This window comes from Pelophylax lessonae (assembly GCF_965119305.1).
Source record: "Pelophylax lessonae genome assembly, chromosome: 6".
Classification (NCBI taxonomy): domain Eukaryota; kingdom Metazoa; phylum Chordata; class Amphibia; order Anura; family Ranidae; genus Pelophylax; species Pelophylax lessonae.
In genome coordinates this window covers 240,611,467-240,632,338 of record NC_138773.1, presented here as the reverse complement: position 1 = coordinate 240,632,338, position 20,872 = coordinate 240,611,467, and the positions used below count along the sequence as shown (strand labels likewise).

Genomic DNA, 20,872 nt, shown 5'->3' with positions numbered 1-20,872 from the left:
GGACTGTCCCTGACTGCACATAGTACATAGGACTGTCCCTGACACTGACTGCACATAGTACATAGGACTGTCCCTGACTGCACATAGTACATAGGACTGTCCCTGACTGCACATAGTACATAGGACTGTCTCTGACTACACATAGTACATAGGACTGTCCCTGACTGCACATAGTACATAGGACTGTCCCTCACACTGACTGCACATAGTACATAGGACTGTCCCTGACACTGACTGCACATAGTACATAGGACTGTCCCTGACTGCACATAGTACATAGGACTGTCCCTTGCACTGACTGCACATAGTACATAGGACTGTCCCTGACTGCACATAGTACATAGGACTGTCCCTGACACTGACTACACTCAGTAGAGAAGGACTGTGCTCGGTGTTCACACCTCTGACCAGGAAGTGAATGAGGGCAGAGCGGAGGGGCGGGGCACAGAGCGGAGGGGAGGGGCGGATCAGTGACAGGAGGAGGAAGCAGATACGTCCGGGCTGTGTATGGGGGCTCAGGGCTCCGAGTCCGGGCTACACGCCGGACAATCTCCCGGCACCATGAGGAACCAACCGGCCTCTCCTCACAGCTCAGCCCCGGCCTTCTAGTCCGTCCTCCTCCTCCCATCAGACCGAGGATGAGCGCACCGACCCCGGACTGAGCCCAGCTATGGAAGGAGTTCTCTACAAATGGACCAATTACATCACAGGTCTGACACTGGAGGGAGGTCATATGTGGTCTATACATGTGTGTGATGATCGGATATGATCTATACATGTGTGTGATGATCGGATGTGATCTATACATGTGTGTGATGATCGGATGTGATCTATACATGTGTGTGATGATCGGATGTGATCTATACATGTGTGTGATGATCGGATATGATCTATACATGTGTGTGATGATCGGATGTGATCTATACATGTGTGTGATGATGGGATACGATATATATATATATATATATATATATATATATATATATGTGTGATGATCAGATGTGATATATATATATATATATATATATATGTGTGTGTGATGATCGGATACGATATATATATATATATGTGTGATAATGGGATGTGATATATACATGTGTGTGATGATGGAATGTGATGATCGGATGTGATGTTTACATGTATATGGTGTATACATGTGTGTGATGATCGGATGTGGTGTATACATGTGTGTTCCATAGTTCTTGAGGTTGAAAAAGGACGCCAGTTTAACCCATAATGTGTGTGTGTGTTTGCTGCTAACCGTACATTGTATGCCCCTGTATGTTGTGGTCTTTAAGGTGCCCATCTAATCGTTTTTTTAAACTATCGATGCTCCCTGCTGATACCACTGCTTGTGGAAGAGAATTCCACATCCTTACCGCTCTGACAGTAAAGAATCCTTCATGCAGTTTAAGGTTAAACCGTTTCTCTTCTAATATTAGATAATGGCCACGTGTCTTTTTTGATTCCCTTTCTCTGAATAGTTTGTTCCTTATGCTAGGGTCACCGTATTTGTTCATTGCTATCATATCCCCTCTCCAGAGAGAATAAGGCTCAGTTTCCACTGCTACTTCTAGCGTGACTCTGTAGTGTTACTTGTTCACGGCTTTCAGTGAGATCTGTCCCTCATTATAGAGGGAAGTCGCACTGAAGTCGGCCCAAAAGTAGTGCACAAACTACTTTTCAAGTTGCCGCAACTCAAGTCGTGGCAGTGAAAATGGGCCAAATAGAAATGAATGGCTTTTGACTTGCTGTGCGACTTGACATGTGTCAAGTCGCACAGCAAGTCGCAATAGTCGAAACCGAGCCTAAGTTCAGTGCTTGTAGCCTTTCCTCATAGCTGATATCCTCCATTCCCCTAATTATTTTGTTGCCCTTCTCTGGACTCTTTCCAATTCCAGCACATCCTTCCTGAGGACCGGTGCCCAGAACTGGACAGCATACTCCAGATGTGGCCAGACCAGAGTCTTGTAGAGTGGGAGAATAATCTCTTTATTTCTGGAGTGAATCCCCTTTTTTATACATCCCAGTATTCTGTTGGCTTTGCTTGCAGCGGCCTTGCATTGCATGCCATGGCTGAGCTTGTTGCCTACTAGGACCCCCAGATCCTTTTCCATCTTAGATTCCCCCAGAGGTTTCCCCCCTAGTGATTAACTTGCGTTCCTATTTCTGGCACCCAAATGCATTACCTTACATTTTCCAACATTAAACCTCATCTGCCATGTAGATGCCCACCCCGTTATTTTGTTCAGGTCTTCTTGTAAAGTTTCCACATCCTGCATAGAAGATATTGCCCGGCTTAATTTAGTATCGTCCGCAAATACAGAGATTTAACTTTTTATCCCCTCCTCTAGGTCGTTTATGTATAAATTATACAGGATTGACCCCAGGACAGAACCTTGGGGGACCCCACTTTCCATACCAGACCAATCTGAGTACTCCCCATTAATCACCACCCTCTGGACTCTCCCCTGGAGCCAGTTCTCTATCCAGGTACTCACCTTATGGTCCATACCTACCTTCCTTAGTTTGTACAGTAAGCGTTTGTGGGGAACGGTGTCAAATGCCTTTGCAAAGTCCAAATAAACCACATCCACCGGCTTACCTTTATATAGATGGCAGCTCACTTCTTCATAGAAGGTTAAGGCCCCTTTCACACAGGCGGACCGTTCAGATCCGCCTGTCCGTTTTTTTGGCGGATCTGAACGGTCCCCCCATGCATCTCTATGGAGGATCGGATGTCAGCGGAGACATGTCTACTGACATCCGATCCGTCAAATTGGATGGATGGAAACCCTATTTTCCATCTGTCCAGCGGATCGGATGAGAACGGACCGACGGTCCGTTCCCATCTGATTTCCCCCATAGAGATGCATGGGGAACTGACAGCTGTGTCTCCTCACACAGCGCGGAGACACAGCTGTCCTCCTGCTGCTCAGCGGGGGATCGGCGGCTCGATCCCCCGCTGAGAAAAACGGAATCCGTCCGACGAACAGATAGTGTGAAAGGGGCCTAATAGATTGGTCTGGCAAAAACAATTCTTCATGAATCCATGCTGGTTACTACTAATGATATTGTTTTTATTACTAAAATCTTGAATATAATCCCTTATTATCCCCTTCAATATCTTTCAGACTGTTGATGTTAGGCTAACCGGCCTGTAATTCCCAGAGATATATCTCGGCCCTTTTTTAAATATCGGTGCCACGTTGGCTTTTTCCGAATTTAGCTGGTACCATTCCCGTCAGTAGACTGTCCATAAAAATTAGGAACAATGGTCTGGCAATCACCTGGCTGAGCTCCTTAAGGACCCTCGGGTGTAAGCCATCTGGTCCCAGTGACTTATTTATGTAAGTTTTTCTAGTCTAGCTCTGTCTTCTGTTAACCATGAGGGTGTTTTCTGTGAGGTGTTATTAACATCACAGTCTAGGTTATCCTTCCGTTTCTTTGGTGAAGACTGAAAAAAATGTATTCAGAACCTTTGCCTTCTCTCTGTCCTTTATAGCCATATTCCCGTCATCATCCTTTATGGGTCCAATATGTTCTGACCTCCCTTTCTTACTATTTATATACTTTCTTGTTTTTTTTTTTTTTTTTTTTTTTTTTTTTTACTCTCTTCCGCTATGTGCCTTTTGTGTTCTATCTTAGCCGTCTTGATTGCGCTTACATTTCTTATTGCATTCTTTGTTATGTTGGAATGCTGCCAATGACCCCTTAGCCTTATATTTTTTTTGAAGGCCTTTTCTTTTGTTTTTCTATGCATTTTTACATTGGAGTTTAGCCACCCGGGGTTTATTTTAGCTCTTTTAACCACTTTGGCCCTGGAAGATTTTGCTGCTCAATGACCAGGGGACTTTTTTCAACTTGGCACTGCGCGAATTTAACTGACGATTGCGCGGTCATGCAATGCTGTACCTAAACAAAATTTACGTCCTTTTTTTCCCACAAACAGAGCTTTCTTTTGGTGGTATTTGATCACCTCTGCGCTTTTTATTTTTTGCGATATTAATAACAAAAGAGCAAAAATTTTGCGAAAAATTTACATTTTTCACATTCTGATATATAACATTCCCAAAAAAAAATTTAAAAATCAAAATTTTTTAACATTTTAGGCCAATTTGTTTTCTGCTACATATTTTTGGTAAAAAAAAATCGCAATAAGCGTATTTTGATTGGTTTGCGCAAAATTTATCGCGTTTACTAACTACGGGAAAGATTTGTCATTTTTATTGTTTATTTTTATTTTTTTTCAGTAGTAATGGTGGCTATCTGCCTTTTTTTTTTTTTTTTTATGCGGGACTGTGACATTGCGGCAGGCAGACCCCTAATTGCCTTTTTGACACTTTTGGGGGGACCAGTGACATTACTACAGTAATCAGTGCTAAAAATATGCACTGTTACTGTAATAATGACACTGGCAGGGAAGGGGTTAACACAGGGCTGAACGATATTCGATGTTCACATTGACATCGTGCGGTGGGCCTGGGCGATAGTCACATTGCCGGAACATGCGATGGAAGACAGTGTGGAAGGCAGAGAATTCGGGACTCACAGTGAGTAGAAGTCTGCCCTGCAGCTAGTTCTCCTGACTGAGCGGTGAGCAGTGCGCCATGAGCAGCGGCACAGCGAACCAATCCAGTGGCGGCTGGTGCGTTGGGGGCGCAGGGGCTCCGCCCCCCCATCCATGCGTCCAGCCCCCTAATCTACATGCGGGGTGTCGGACGTATGGAGTTCAATGGGTTTTTTTTCTGAATCACCTGATTAGAGCCAGGGGCTCTAATAGGATTCAGAAAAGGGTGGACCCGGGGCGCAGAGCAGTGCACCCGAGCCCACCCATTTGTGTGACAATAGCTATTCGCTATTGTCACACGGATCCTCCTCCTGGCCAATCAGGATGCGGGTCCGAGACCCGCTTCCCGATTGACCGAAAGGTGAACCCATGCCATTGGCCGAGGAGGAGGTGGGAGGACACGAGCAGACGCGGGGTACTGAGGAGAAGCCGCCGCTGCAGGTAAGTGCACTGGTCACTCTGCATTGAAGGGGGCACGGCACGCTGGTCTCTCTGCATTGAAAGGGGCATGCTGGTCACTGCATTTAAAGGGGGGAACGCTGGTCACTCTGCATTGAAAGGGGGAACGCTGGTCACTCTGCATTGAAAGGGGGCACGCTGGTCACTCTGCATTGAAAGGGGGCACGCTGGTCACTCTGCATTGAAAGGGGGCACGCTGGTCACTCTGCATTGAAAGGGGGCACGCTGGTCACTCTGCATTGAAAGGGGGCACGCTGGTCACTCTGCATTGAAGGGGGCACGCTGGTCACTCTGCATTGAAGGGGGCACGCTGGTCACTCTGCATTGAAGGGGGCACTATGGTCACTCTGCATTGAAGGGGGCACGATGGTCTCTCTGCATTGAAGGGGGCACACTGTACATTGATTACTGAAGGCCCCTTTCACACTTTTGTGATCTCAAAGTCACGCAATTCTTTACAGCGTTTTTTGCCGCAAAGCAATGCCTATTACATTTTTCTGTTTGCGCCCACCCAAAAAATTTTGAGCACCAGCCGCCATTGCCAATCACGCTTGCCTGCACACGTGATTGGTTTGCTGTGCCGCTGCTCACGACGTGATTGGTTTGCTGTGCCGCTGCTCACGGCGCTCAACGCTCAGTAACTCACAGCCAACATTCACAACATTCATCACTACTAAAAATGCGCGACGAAGAGGATCCGCCGCATCAAGATATCGCAATATATATCGTTGGGGGAAAAAATATCGCAATCTGATTTTTTTTCAATATCGTGCAGCCCTAGTTAACACTGTTGGTGATCAAGGGGTTAAATATCTTATGCTTACTGACGTGTGTGGGGGGATAGGGTTCTGTGACAGAGATCGCAGGTGTAGCTATGCTGAATCCTGTGATCTCTCCCTGTCTGTCTGTTTTGTGTACACAAGCGGGCGGATTTTCTCACACTTTCCCCTAGCAGTCTTGGCGGCGCCAGCCTCTCCTCCTCCGGCCCAACTCCCGATCTGTCTAAACACAGCGGGAGCGAGCATCGCCGCCGAGATCCGCTAGGAGTCCAGCGACGTAGACCTACGTAGACCGAGGGCTGCCACTGTGGCGCAGTAGCAGCACAGTGAGCGGTCCCAAAGTGGTTAAACTTATTCCCTGTTGGAATACACTGGCCAATACCTTTATTTAGTATGTTCTTAAAGCACTCCCATGTTTCCTCAGTGTTCTTTGTTCCTAGGATTCTATCCCATTTAATATTGTCTAGAATAGAGCGCAGTTTAGGGAAGTTGGCTCTTTTGAAATTCAGTGTCCTTGTATTACCCTTGTGTTTCCTATTTCTGTGGTTTATACTGAAGCTGATTGACCTGTGGTCACTGTTTCCTAAGTTGTCCCATATTTCTCTTTGGTGGGTTCACCATCTGACCCATGATATTGTCCTGCAAAACATTTAGGAAATGGCGAGTGTGTGGTTCCTTCTTCCCAGTCTATATCTGGATAATTTAAATCCCCCATTATAATGACATTTCCCATCCTTGCTGCCATTCCAAGCTGTGATAGGAGTTCCGCCTCCCCCTCCTCCCTCTGGTTGGGAGGCCTATATCATACGTCCAATATTACTTTACCCATAGTACCTTCCTTTTGAAGCTCTACCCATAAGGATTGTACCTCCTCCCTAGCTCCATTAGTGTTATCGTCCCTCATATTCACTTGCACATCGTTCTTTATATACAGGCATACCCCTCCCCCCTTTCTTACCCTCCCTATCTCTGCGATAAAGGGAATACCCTTGAATGGTTGCCAGCCAATCATGAGAGCTGTCAGACCAAGTCTCTGAAATTCCCACAAAATCAAAATCCTCTCCATACATTAGCAGCTCCAGATCTCCCATCTTGTTAAGCCAGACTTCTAGCATTAGTATACAAACCTCATAATTTTGTCCGGTCGCATAATATATCCTTGTTAAATGTTATGAGGCTGCACTTCGGATTTGTAAACTTACCTACCTTGGGTTTTATAATCTCTGGTCATCCTACCACTAATGCCCCCAATATTGCCTGCTGAACCTTGCTCCCCACTGGCTAGCTGTACATCTGGACCCCCCCCCCCCCAATCACCTAGTTTAAAACTCCCTCTAACTTTCCAGCCATCCTCTCTCCCAGTAGGGCTGCACCCTCCCCATTTAGTTGCAGTCCGTCCCTACTAAAGAGTCGGTAGTGGACTGAGAAGTTGGCCCAGTCCTCCAGGAACCCAAAGCCCTCCTTTCTATTCCAGCTCCTTCCAGCCACTTGTTTACTTCCCTAATCTCCCGCTGCCTCTCTGACGTGGCTGGAGGTACAGGTAGTATTTCTGAGAATACTATCTTGGAGGTCCTTGTTCTCTGAACACAATGTGAGTGTTTAGTGTTACTTTATTTTTTAATTTTATACAATAAAGGTGTTGCACTAGGAGCCGGTGCGCTCTCTTTTCCATTCATGTTTTTGCAGTTATCATTTATCCCGCTGGTGGACAGAGCAGCGCGGCACACCATACACCACACCGAATGAACTCCTTCCTTGGTGAATGTTTTAAGACTTGGTTAAGCACAATTCTGATTGTTTAGGATCATCTCATTTTTGTTGGGGTTTTAATTTGCTCTTACAAACTCATTGGACTCTAGCGCTATGTTGGTATTTTTTGTTTACCTTATTTCTCCCTCGGCCAGCCCGCCACTACCCTAGTTTGCCTGTCACACTCCCCCCTCCCCCTCCCCCCAGTTTCACTTACCCGCCTCCTCACCCGGTCAACCTGCCTCCTCACCCGGTCAACCTGCCTCCTCACCCGGTCAACCTGCCTCCTCAACCGGTCAACCTGCCTCCTCACCCGGTCAACCTGCCTCCTCACCCGGTCAACCTGCCTCCTCACCCGGTCAACCTGCCTCCTCACCCGGTCAACCTGCCTCCTCACCCGGTCAACCTGCCTCCTCACCCGGTCAACCTGCCTCCTCACCCGGTCAACCTGCCTCCTCACCCGGTCAACCTGCCTCCTCACTCGGTCAACCTGCCTCCTCACTCGGTCAACCTGCCTCCTCACTCGGTCAACCTGCCTCCTCACTCGGTCAACCTGCCTCCTCACTCGGTCAACCTGCCTCCTCACTCGGTCAACCTGCCTCCTCACTCGGTCAACCTGCCTCCTCACCCGGTCAACCTGCCTCCTCACCCGGTCAACCTGCCTCCTCACCCGGTCAACCTGCCTCCTCACCCGGTCAACCTGCCTCCTCACCCGGTCAACCTGCCTCCTCACCCGGTCAACCTGCCTCCTCACCCGGTCAACCTGCCTCCTCACCCGGTCAACCTGCCTCCTCACTCGGTCAACCTGCCTCCTCACTCGGTCAACCTGCCTCCTCACTCGGTCAACCTGCCTCCTCACTCGGTCAACCTGCCTCCTCACTCGGTCAACCTGCCTCCTCACTCGGTCAACCTGCCTCCTCACCCGGTCAACCTGCCTCCTCACCCGGTCAACCTGCCTCCTCACCCGGTCAACCTGCCTCCTCACCCGGTCAACCTGTCTCCTTACCCGGTCAACCTGCCACCTCACTCGGTCAAACTGTCACCTTTTGGTCTTCCGGTCAAACTGTCACTCCCGCATAACTTGATCCCCGGGTCGCCTGCCGCCGCTCTTGGTCCCCCTGGTCAACCGCTGCCTCTCACGGTAGGCTCTTGGCACCCTGGGTCACCCACCGCCACTGCCTCTCAGTCTCAGTGGGGATGGGGGGGTCCCGTCCGGTCCGGGGCTGCAGCTCCGAACTCCACACACCACGCTGTCTCAGTGACAGCACTTCCGCTTCTCTCAAAAATGTAACCGCACCACCTGCTGTTAGCTCCCAGCTCTACATGTATTAATGTGTGTGATGATTGGATGTGGGGTAAACGTGTGTGGTGATCAGATGTGGTGTAAACGTGTGTGTGTGTGTGGTGATCAGATGTGGTGTATACGTGTGTGTGTGTGTGTATGATGATTGGATGTGGGGTATGTGGTATACATGTGTGTGATGATCAGATGTGGGGTATACATGTGTGTGTGATGATCCGATGTGGGGCATATGTGTGTGTGATGATCGGTCAGATGTGGGATATACGTGTGTGTGATGATTGGTCAGATGTGCGGTCTATGTGTGTGTGTTGATCGGATGTGGGGTATACATGTGTGTGATGATCGGATGTGGGGTATACATGTGTGTGATGATCGGATGTGGAGTATACATGTGTGTGATGATCGGTCAGATGTGGGATATACGTGTGTGTGATGATTGGCCAGATGTGGGATATACGTGTGTGTGATGATTGGCCAGATGTGTGGTCAATGTGTGTGTGATGATCGGATGTGGGGTATACATATGTGTGTGTGTAGATAGGTTGTGGGGTAGTGAGCACAAGAGAAGATTGACAGAACTCCGAATAAAAGGCAAATAGGATGTTTATTAAAGAAAAGTATCCAAAATAGCAGACATCGTGGATATAGAGGCAGCAAGATGGTTAATGCGTTTCATGAAAAGATTCGTTTAGTCATAACCTAGCATATGCCTTTTATTCTGAGTTCTGTCAATCTTTTCTTGTGCTCACTGCTGTTTGGATTATGGACCTAGACGAGCCCCCGACTTTCAGGCTTTCATTACACACACCTGAGCAGCTTTTTGTCCATCATTGTTCAGGTTGTGGGGTATACATGTGTGTGACGATCGGATGTGGGGTATACATGTGTGTGATGATTGGATGTGGGGTATACGTGTGTGTGATGATCAGTCAGATGTGGGGTATACATGTGTGTGATGATTGGATGTGGGGTATACATGTGTGTGATGATTGGATGTGGGGTATACATGTGTGTGATGAATGGATGTGGGGTATACATGTGTGTGATGATCGGATGTGCGGTATACATGTGTGTAATGATTGGATGTGGGGTATACATGTGTGTGATGATCGGTCAGATGTGGGGTATACATGTGTGTAATGATTGGATGTGGGGTATACATGTGTGTAATGATTGGATGTGGGGTATACATGTGTGTAATGATTGGATGTGGGGTATACATGTGTGTGATGAATGGATGTGGGGTATACATGTGTGTGATGATCGGATGTGCGGTATACATGTGTGTGATGATCGGATGTGGGGTATACATGTGTGTGATGATCGGATGTGAGGTATACGTGTGTGTGATGATCAGTCAGATGTGGGGTATACATGTGTGTAATGATTGGATGTGGGGTATACATGTGTGTAATGATTGGATGTGGGGTATACATGTGTGCGTTAATGGGTTGCGGGGTATACATGTGTGTGATGATCAGATGTGGGTTATACATGTGTTATTTTTAAATAAAATTGCAGATTGATGAGATAATAAAATTGATGCATGTATGTCCATCTTTAGATTTACAAAAAATGTAATATGAGGACACCCCCCCCACAGTGCATTCACTACATATATCCAGTCAGGCAGGCCCTGTACTACTTAGTTGATGGTAGATGAAGGGGATTGTACAATCAGATTGTATAGTGTATGGTCAGCCTTAGTTGTGACTGGTGTCCATATGAAGTCCAGCAATCTCATTGCAGATCTCTTGGTCTTGGCCAGTAAACCATAGAGGAGACTTTCTCTGCTCTGATTGGGCAGACAGACGACCAGCACTTTTGGTAGATTGGACATGTCAAATCAAAATCACTATTGTACTTCCTATCACATGACAGCAGAGTCCGCCCTTTCGTCTCCTATTACCAAAGCTAGAAATGATGGGCATAGCGGGGTGCCCCCTTCCTGTATATGGTACACTTTGTCCTCAGAGGGCAGTCAGCGGATGTGTAGGGAATTTACTGCTATTAGGCTACATTTACAGCAGGGATTTAGGTTAGTGCGAATTGTAGAGGATGGAATCTTCTGATCGCCTAGGTGCAGCCTCCGGTCCCATTCACTATAATGACAAGTCGCTGGCGGCCACAGATGTGCGCACAGCCAGCAGTTATCTGCAGTGATCGCTGATGGACGCACTCTTTGTGTATCCAGCAGAGTCCATGGCAGGTAATTGTCGGTTGCATAGAGAGCCACGAATAGCTGCGGCCGCCGGCAGCCTGTCGTTCCAGTGAACGGCACCTAGCCAATCAGAAGATTCCTGCCACTACAATTCACAGCGGGGGAAATGTGGCCTTACTGAAATATTCTGATAACTACTTGGGGGGGGGGGGGGGATATTTGTGATGATATTCTTCATATTCTGATTTGTTTTCTTTATTTCATTCACCTTGATTCATCTATTTTTCTCACATTTAGTCCCGGTTCATATTTGTGCGATGCGGGAATGCTGCGAATATGCAGCGTGTTCCCGCATCGCATCCGCACCCCTGGCAGTTCACACTGCCATATGAGATACGCAGGCGGTATCAATTAAAAGTTAACGACACCCCCAGTCGAGATCGCATATCGCAGTGCGATCTATAAGTTCGCACAGAATCGGATTGCACTAGTGTGAACCACCATGCGATCCGATTCTGCTGCGGATTAAAAAAAGGGTCATGTACGTGTGTTTAGTGCGATTGCGGTGCGAATTCAGCCATATAACTATATGGCTGAAATTTGCACTGCACAGAGATCGCATGTAATTTAGGAGCAGTGCGCTCCGAATCACATGCGATCTCTGTGATCGCACTAATGTGAACCGTCACTTACATACCAGACAAGCTGCCTAACAAAAGTGTCAGTCGTGGATCGTGACAAACTATCAGTGCCAAATGACAATTGAGAGATAATATATATACACTCACAAGACATTTTATTAGGTACACCTGCTCAATTGCTTGGTAACACAAATCGCTAAACAACCAATCACATGGCAGCAACTCAATGCATTTATGTATCTAGACGTGGTGAAGATGACTTGCTGAAGTTCAAATCGAGCATCAAAATGGGGATGAAAGCGGATTTAAGTGACATGGTTGTTGCTGCCAGAAGGGCTGGTCTGAGTATTTCAAAAACTGCTGATCTACTCAGATTTTCACGTACAACCATCTCTAGGGTTTACAGAGAATGGTCTGAGAAATAGAAAATATCCAGTGAGCTGCAGTTGTGTGAAGGAAAATGCCTTGTTGATTTTTAGAGATCAGAGGAGAATGGGCAGACTGGTTCGAGATGATAGAAAGGCAACAGTAACTCAAATAACCACTCCTTACAACCAAGATATGCAGAATACTATCTCTGAACGCACAACACATGGAACCTTGAAGCAGATGGGCCACAGCAGCAGAAGACCACACCGACTGCCACTCCTGTCAGCTAAGAACAGGAAACTGAGGCTACAATTCCCACAGGCTTACCAAAATTCGTCAACCGAAGTTTGGAAAAACGTTGCCTGGCCTGATGAGTCTCGATTTAAGCTGCGACATTCAGATGGTAGGGTCGGAATTTGGAATAAACATAAAAGCATGGATCTGTTCTGCCTTGTATCAACAGTTCCGGCCGGTGGTGTAATGGTGTGAGGGATATCTTCTTGGCACACTTTGGGCCACGTTTAAATGCCACGGCCTACCTGAGTATTGTTGCTGATCATGTCCATCCCTTTAGGACTACAGTGTACCCATCTTCTGATGGCTCCTTCCAGCAGGATAATGCACCATGTCACAAAGATCAAATCATCTCACCACTGGTTTCTTGACCCTGACAAAGAGCTCACTGTACCCCAATGGCCTCCACAGCCACCAGATCTCATCCAATAGAGCACCATGGATGTGCAGCTGACAAATCTGCAGCAACTGCATGATGCTATCATGTCACTATGGACTAAAATCTCGGCGGAATGTTTCCAACACCTTGTTTAACCACTTTACCACCGGAGGATTTTGCTGTCTTACTTCTGGGCCACTTTTTGCGATTCGTCGCTGTGCGAATTTAACTGACAATTGCGCGGTCGTGCGACGCCGTACCCAAACCGAAATTTACGTCCTTTTTTCCCATAAACAGAGCTTTCTTTTGGTGGTATTTGATCACCTGTGCGATTTCTACTTTTTGCGCTATAAACAAAAAATAGCGTTTATTTTGCAAAAATAACAATATTTTTTACATTTTTTTTTATATTAAATTGCCCCCAAAAAAATTTAAAAATCAAATTTTTTTTTAATTTTTGGCCAATTTGTTTTCTGCTACCTATGTTTGGTAAAAAAAAATCAGAATAAGCGTATTTTGATTGGTTTGCGCAAAAGTTATTGCGTTTACTAACAAAGGGAAAGATTTCTGTCAATATTGGTGTTTTTTTTTTAACGCGTAATGGTGGCGATCTGCGATTTTTTTTTTTTTTTTTTGCAGGACTGCGACATTGCGGCGGACAGATCGGACCCTTGACTGACATTTTTGACACTTTTGGGGGTACCAGTGACATTACTGCAGTAATCAGTGCTATATATATGCACTGTTACTGTAAAAATGACACTGGCAGGGAAGGGGTTAATTTTATTGGAGAGGGAGGGGTTAATGTATGCCTGGTGCTTACTGACGTGTGTGGGGGGAGGTGACTGAGTGACACAAGGACAGATCGAGGGTTCAGCTATGCTGAACCCTGCAATCTGACCCTGCCTGTCACTTAGGAGATCCGCCCGCTCTGTTTACACAAGCGGGCGGATCTCCAAACTAGATTCCCCGACGATCGGGGAAGAGCATCGGCGATCGCCGCCGCTCCTCCCCTGGCCCGACTCCCGCTGTGACTGAAAGCAGCGGGAGCGAGCCTCCGGCGGCGCGAGCGCGCCGCCGAGAGAGGGGAATGTCTGGTGACGTAGACCTACGTCGCCAGACGAGAACGAGCCACTGTGCCGCAGTAGCCGCACAGTGAGCAGTGGGGAAGCGGTTAATCTATGCCACAAAGAATGAAGGCAGTTCTGAAGGCAAAATGGGGTCTAACCCGGTACTAGCAAGGTGTACCTAATAGTAGCCAGGGAGTGAGTGTGTGTGTGTGTGTGTGTATGTTGGCAACGTTTTCGACCAAGGAACACTTTTTCATGATTCGGTGGTCGAATGATCGGGCGATATTCGGCCCGTGTATTCCAGCCATTACAGCGGCTGTCAGCCTCTCGTAGACTTACACAGGCTGCCAGCAGCTGGGCTGGATGGTGTTCCGGTACCTTCACCCACACCTAAACCCTGGAGTCTCCTGCATCAGGGCTAAACGCTCAGTATGCATGAGGCCTATTTCTATCAGGAATTGTTTAGGTAAACTATATAGGCAGCGTCCTATACATTAATACGTGCGTACACTGTGAGGCAGAGCCAAATGAATTTCCATTGGAGATTCTGTCTTGCTGTATTGTTATGAATCTCTACTCCCTCATTCGAGGAAATGACAGGTAGTAAGTATTCATATTGGTATTTCCTGGTTGGGTGGTGTGTCTGATAACACAGCTGCCTTCATTGCTGTTTATAGATAGCGAGGGAGTAGCGCAGTCTAGTCAGTCAGGACATATCATTCTAGTTTCTGGCACATAGGCAGTAAAAATAAAAAGTAGGCCTCGTTAACCCTGACGTTGACAGACCTGCAGATTACAGGACATTTCTACGCTCATATAATTTCATATAATTATTTTTGATGGTAAAATTCACACAGTACAATTCCCTGCGCTTTTGTGTATTCAGTAAGGCTGAGTTTCCACTTAGTTTGGATGCGGCTCACAGCAGGGGCCCAGTGTATCCCTGTTCTCGGGGACGAATGGGGCCCAAATTTTTGACCAAATTTGGATCTGAAACAGAGCCAAAGACGCACAGGACCCCATATGCGATCCGCTCCGCGGCTGCCCCGGAGATGTGTGAACCGGCTTTATTGAGAGCCGGGCACATTCTCCTGTCGCGTGAATTGGATGCGGAGAAAACCCACATCTGATTCACACTAGTGTGAACCCAGCCTTCTGCTGTGTTTAGAGAAAATTGATTTCTGTGCAACCAGGGGCACATTAGAAACTCACAATTCATCCAAGGGGTTGTCACTTTATGAGCTAAAGAGAGGCTCAAACGCAGCCCTGACACCACCACAAGGGCCAAACATAATGCTCAATATACAATATATTGTCAAAAGTATTGTGACGCCTGCCTTTACAAGCCCACCCTTTGCAGCTATACCAGCTTCATCTCTTCTGGGAAGCCTGTCCACCAGGTTTAGGAGTGGGTCTATGGGAATGGCTCTTCCAGAAGCACATTTGTGAGGCCAAGCACTGATTTTCGACGAGAAGGCCTGGCTCGCAGTCTCGGCTCTAATTCATCCCAAAGGTGTACTATTTGGTTAAGGTGCAGGCCAGTCAAGTTCCTCTACCCCAAACTCGCTCATCCATGTCTTTATGGACCTTGCTTTGTGCACTGTTCCAAATCATTTGGTGGAGGAGGGGTTGGGCTTTTCCTCCTTTTCCAGTGAAGGGAACTCTTAAGGTGTCAGAATACCAAGACATTTTGGACAATTTCATGCTCCCAAGTGTGTAGGAACAGTTTGGGGATGGGCCTTTCTTGTTCCAGCATGACTCCGCACCAGTGCACAAAGCAAGGTACATAAAGACATGGATGAGAAAGTTTGGGGTAGAGGAACTTGACTGGCCTGCACAGAGTTCTGACCTCAACCTGAGGCGGTTCAGTCACGGTTCTTCCACGTCCCTTAAGATGCAAAGACAGCCAGAGGGGTTTGTTCACATATCACAATGCTTTGCTTGGTGGCACAGGAAAAGTGATACTCCCTGTTGTACTTGCCGGGCAGCTGGACATGAATCATTCAAGTGATTGGGGCAGTGTCGCAGTTGCCAGCCAACCGGCCGGTCGCGGCGTGCTGACGTCACCTATACGAGACGCTTGAGCGGGTGTTTGAAGCCGACCGGCTGGCGGCAGATTTGTGGCGGTTGTTGTATTCTTTCTGTCATCCACCCTTTTACATCTGGTAAGCAGCCTGTGATGGTGGTGGTGTTTTCTCATTATACTTAGCACCTATTCCTATTCATTTCACACAGGGTGATCCTAGTGTGTATGATTACTGGTCAAATACAGTATCACGCTATGTACATTTTTATTTTTATTTTTTGCACTTGATATCCATTGAGTCTATCGCATTGTCTGTGGTCTGGAATCCTGGTCAAAGATCTTTTCATATGATTCACACTCTGATCTGGAGAATCATCGTCCTCTCATCAGGCGATTTGTACTGCTGTATCTGATAAGCAGTACATACATACATTACCTATTTAGGAGGAGTTTCCTTTTGGAATATTTGGACTTTTATCACTCATTTATTCATATTGTTTATGGGACTTCACGAGGACTTGCTTACATCATACATGGTCCTTTCAATATAGCGCAGCTTGTTTATCCACTTAAGCCCCGGAGGATTTTCCTGCTAAACGACCAGGGGGTATTTTGCGATTCGGCACTGCGTGAGTTTAACGGACAATTGCGCGGTCGTGCGAAGCTGTACCTAAACGAATTTGACGTCCTTTTTTTCCCACAAACAGAGCTTTCTTTTGGTGGTATTTGATCACCCGTGCGATTTTTACTTTTTGCGCTATAAACAAAAAAAGAGCGTAAATTTTGCAAAAATAACTATTTTTCACATTTTTTTATATGAAATTCCCCAAAAAAAAATGTAAAAATCAAAATTTTTTAACATTTTTCGGCCAATTTGTTTTATGCTACCTATGTTTGGTAAAAAAAATCGCAAAAAGCGTATTTTGATTGGTTTGCGCAAAAGTTATCGCGTTTACTAACAAAGGGAAAGATTTTTGTCATTTTTGGTGTTTTTTTTTTTAACGCGTAATGGCGGCGATCTGCGATTTTTTTTCGGTACTGCGACATTGCGGCAGACAGATCGGACCCTTGACTGACATTTTTGACACTTTCGGGGGTACCAGTGACATTACTGCAGTAATCAGTGCTATACATATGCACTGTTACTGCAAAAATGACACTGGCAGGGAAGGGGTTAACTTTATTGGACAGGGAGGGGTTAAGTGTGTCCTAGGGGCGTGATTCTAACTGTGCAGGGACATTCCTATTGGTGTAAAAGCAAAGATCAACCGTTCTACATAGTAGAACGGACAGATCTTCACTTTTACACAGGGAGAACTGACAGGCAGCTTGTTTACACAAGCCGCTCTGTCTTTCTCCCTTCACAGGAGCGATCGCAGTGTGACTGGCGGACATCGAGTCCGCCGGTCACACGCACTGACTTGTCTGTGAACGAGCCGCGGCGGGCGCGCGCCCGCCCGCGATAGGCTCGCAAGTCAGTGACAGGCGAGTGACGTACCGATACGTCACTCTGCCTGGCCGGGGCTGACCGCCGCAGTATATAGTCGTGCGGCGGTCGGCAACCGGTTAAGATGCAAAGACAGCCAGAGGGGTTTGTTCACATGTCACAATGCTTTGCTTGGTGGCACAGGAAAAGTGATACTCCCTGTTGTACTTGCCGGGCAGCTGGACATGAATCATTCAAGTGTCGCAGTTGCCAGCCAACCGGCCGGTCGCGGCGTGCTGACGTCACCTATACGAGACGCTTGAGCGGGTGTTTGAAGCCGACCGGCTGGCGGCAGATTTGTGGCGGTTGTTGTATTCTTTCTGTCATCCACCCTTTTACATCTGGTAAGCAGCCTGTGATGGTGGTGGTGTTTTCTCATTATACTTAGCACCTATTCCTATTCATTTCACACAGGGTGATCCTAGTGTATATGATTAGTGGTCAAATACAGTATCACGCTATGTACATTTTTATTTTTATTTTTTGCACTTGATATCCATTGAGTCTATCGCATTGTCTGTGGTCTGGAATCCTGGTCAAAGATCTTCTCATATGATTCACACTCTGATCTGGAGAATCATCGTCCTCTCATCAGGCGATTTGTACTGCTGTATCTGGTAAGCAGTACATACATACATTACCTATTTAGGAGGAGTTTCCTTTTGGAATATTTGGACTTTTATCACTCATTTATTCATATTGTTTATGGGACTTCACGAGGACTTGCTTACATCATACATGGTCCTTTCAATATAGCGCAGCTTGTTTATATATAGTTTTTTTTAGGATGTTTGTCACATTTAAGTTGCTGCTTTGAACACTTATTTGATATTTAGCGCAGTTTCTCTCTTTTTACTATTTTTAATTCACCACAGATTACTGTTCACTTTGAATACCCAATTATGTGCAGTTTAAAGAAAAAAAGGTTCCATTTACACTTGTGAACAGGTCTGTCACTGACTACATGTGGGAGACCCACCTTGGGGTTCCCGGCAATTATCTGCAGATGCCAGCCCCATTGAGATCAATAGTCCAAAAGGTGGTAGAGGAGCACTGAATGCTGATTTTTACAGGTTATCAAAACATTGTTAAAGTCATTACTAATTAGCCTGTATTCGGCAGCTCATCACAGACAGGGATCATCCAGGACAAGACATTTACTCGAGCTTAGAAAAAAAAAAGTGTAATAGGCGAAAGAGCGTGCCAAATGAAAAATCTGTAGTAAAGTAAGCAGTAAAATGCTACCACTTGCTATTTTTACTGTGAATATCAGCAAGGGGTCTCCAAAACGTTTTAAACAAAGGGCCAGTTTACCGTCAGACTTTAGGAGGACCAGACTGTGGCAATTTAAGAGTAGAAAAGGTCTTGCTGTCGATGGGGAAAAAAGAGTACCCCCATCTTTTGTGACCTATCGTTGGTGTCACTGGGAGGACTTTTGCCCCAATATTGGTGTCACTGGGAGGAATTTTGCCCCAATATTGGTGTTACTGGGAGGAATTTTGCCCCAATATTGGTGCCATTGGTAGGAAATATGCCCCTTCATTGGCAGGGAATCATGCCCATTGTTGGTATCCGTAGATAAAATCGTGCCCCAAGGGCTGGATAAAAGCAAGCAAGGGGGCCGCAGTTTGGAGACTACTGGTCTATACCATTCTCTGCCTGCAGATCAGTCTGCTTAGGAGTATTGTTGAGTCGGTTTAATATTCTTGCCGTTTTACTCAGCCCTGATGAAGGGGGATTGTGTGGCCCCAGAAATACATTGGCTGTCCTTTTGCCCTGCTTGTTGTGACTAGTTGAACAATAGAAACTTTGAACTCCTAAAGATTTTTCATATGGTGCTCTATGTGACCTATTACACTATTAAAAGCAATGGGAGGATAATTACATCTGCTTGAATGTAATTGCTCATGGAGTGATTACCTGTGATGATTGACCCTGGACCCAGACTCTCAGTGTCCAAGGCCAATCATTGCAGGTAATTGCAAGTGTGAATGGGGCCTAAATGTTGCTTTTCACATGATTGGATAGTTGAGGTGAATATTTAAACTTTTTGTGTAAAGATTCATTTAGTAAATCATCCTCATTCAATGTCAAGCTATTGGTAGGTTGTCCTACCGATTTAGAGCCCATTCACACTGCCGCGACTTGTCAGGCGACTTGTCAGCCTGACAAGTCGCGGTCCGTCGTGGTCCATTGACTGATACAGGACCCGTTCTAATAGGAGCGACACAAGTCGCTCCGACTTAGAAAAAGGGTCCTGTACTACTTCGGAGCGACCCGGAGGTGACTTGCATTGACTTCAATTATAAAAAGTCCTTGCAAGCCGCGCTGAAGTTGCGGTGCACGCGACTTCACAGGTTGCCCCCCGAAGTCGTGCCGCTTCAGTGTGAACCGGCACTTAGAGAAAGTATAATTGTATGTGTAAGAATTCTGTTTTTATTTTTAAATGAATACCAATTTTGTATACTTTTAGCCTGATTCTTTATATAGAATTATGGAGCCCCACAATAACCTTTGTTTCTCTGTCGCTCATTGACAGACGCAGTCCTCTTGATTAATAACACATTGGGTTATACTGCCCTCTACAGGAGTAGGACACTAGACGGAAGGAAAACGTTCTGGCCACACCTTAGGGGCAGTCCCAGAGGGTATATCCTCTCACTTCCTGCTACAGGATGTCAGTTTTTTCTGTCTAGTTAGGAGTAAGGACCTAAGTTCCTTGATGGGATCTTGGTCATGGCAAGATTTTTTAGAAAACTTTTTTATTAGGCAGCTTTTTTTCTCCAGTGTTCCTGTGAGATCTTCAAGCAAGTACGCTGAAACTGGGCGATGGGCTGGATGTTGATATCCAGTGGTCACCCCAGTCAGCCTGCGAGCGCGTGCAGGTTCTAGCTCCGCGCTGGGTCGGCCGCGACATAGTCCCACTGGACGGGGACTGACCCTGCGAGTTAAACGTCTCATCTGGACGCCGACGACCAGTTGGAAACTGAGTCATGGCGTCCGCATTGGTCGACAGCCCCCCCCACTTCGGTGGAGAGGGGTTCTGTCAGGAGTTAGCGCCTGCCTGGTTCCGGTATGGTGAGTAAAATGTTCCCCCTCTCCCCCTGTCGGGTGTGTTGGTGGACGCGGGCCCCTCCCTGGGATGGTCGGACGCTCATGTTTCTGGGTCCCCCCTCTATCCTATAACAGGTGTCACAGATCCCCCAATTGAGTGTGATTTTGTGTATAAGAAACCAGGAGGCTTGGTTTGGGAGCTGACTATCTAAAGTCACTGTATAAGTGGGCACTGTTAAGGGACCATGACTGAAGTCAGTGGCATTACTGTGATGATGGCCATGTATAAGGTTGATAGCATCCTACCTGATAAGGTTGCAATACAGGCCTGTGCCTGGACTACCGCCATCCTCCCACAGACCGCTATCCTCCCACAGGCCGCCATCCTCCCACAGCTCCCCGCAGGCCGCACAGGCCGATAGCGCTTCCGCAGGCAGCAGCAGGCCGCTGCCATCTTCCACAGGCCGCCGCCATTTTCCCGCAGGTCACGCGGGGCCGCCATCTTGGCGTAGCCTCGTGTCTCCAGCATGGG

At 46.9% G+C, this 20,872-nt stretch overlaps 1 protein-coding gene across 1 annotated transcript in view; it reads left to right on the top strand.

The window, feature by feature from the left end:
• Window positions 1–466: 466 nt before the first annotated feature.
• Window positions 467–20,872, top strand: part of PLEKHA3 (pleckstrin homology domain containing A3) — a 65,659-nt gene continuing 45,253 nt past the window's right edge. Inside the window, exon 1 of the mRNA XM_082260584.1 lies at window positions 467–710. Coding sequence (XP_082116710.1) covers window positions 671–710 — 40 coding nt within the window. The 5' untranslated portion in view covers window positions 467–670. The remainder of the gene's footprint in view (window positions 711–20,872) is intronic.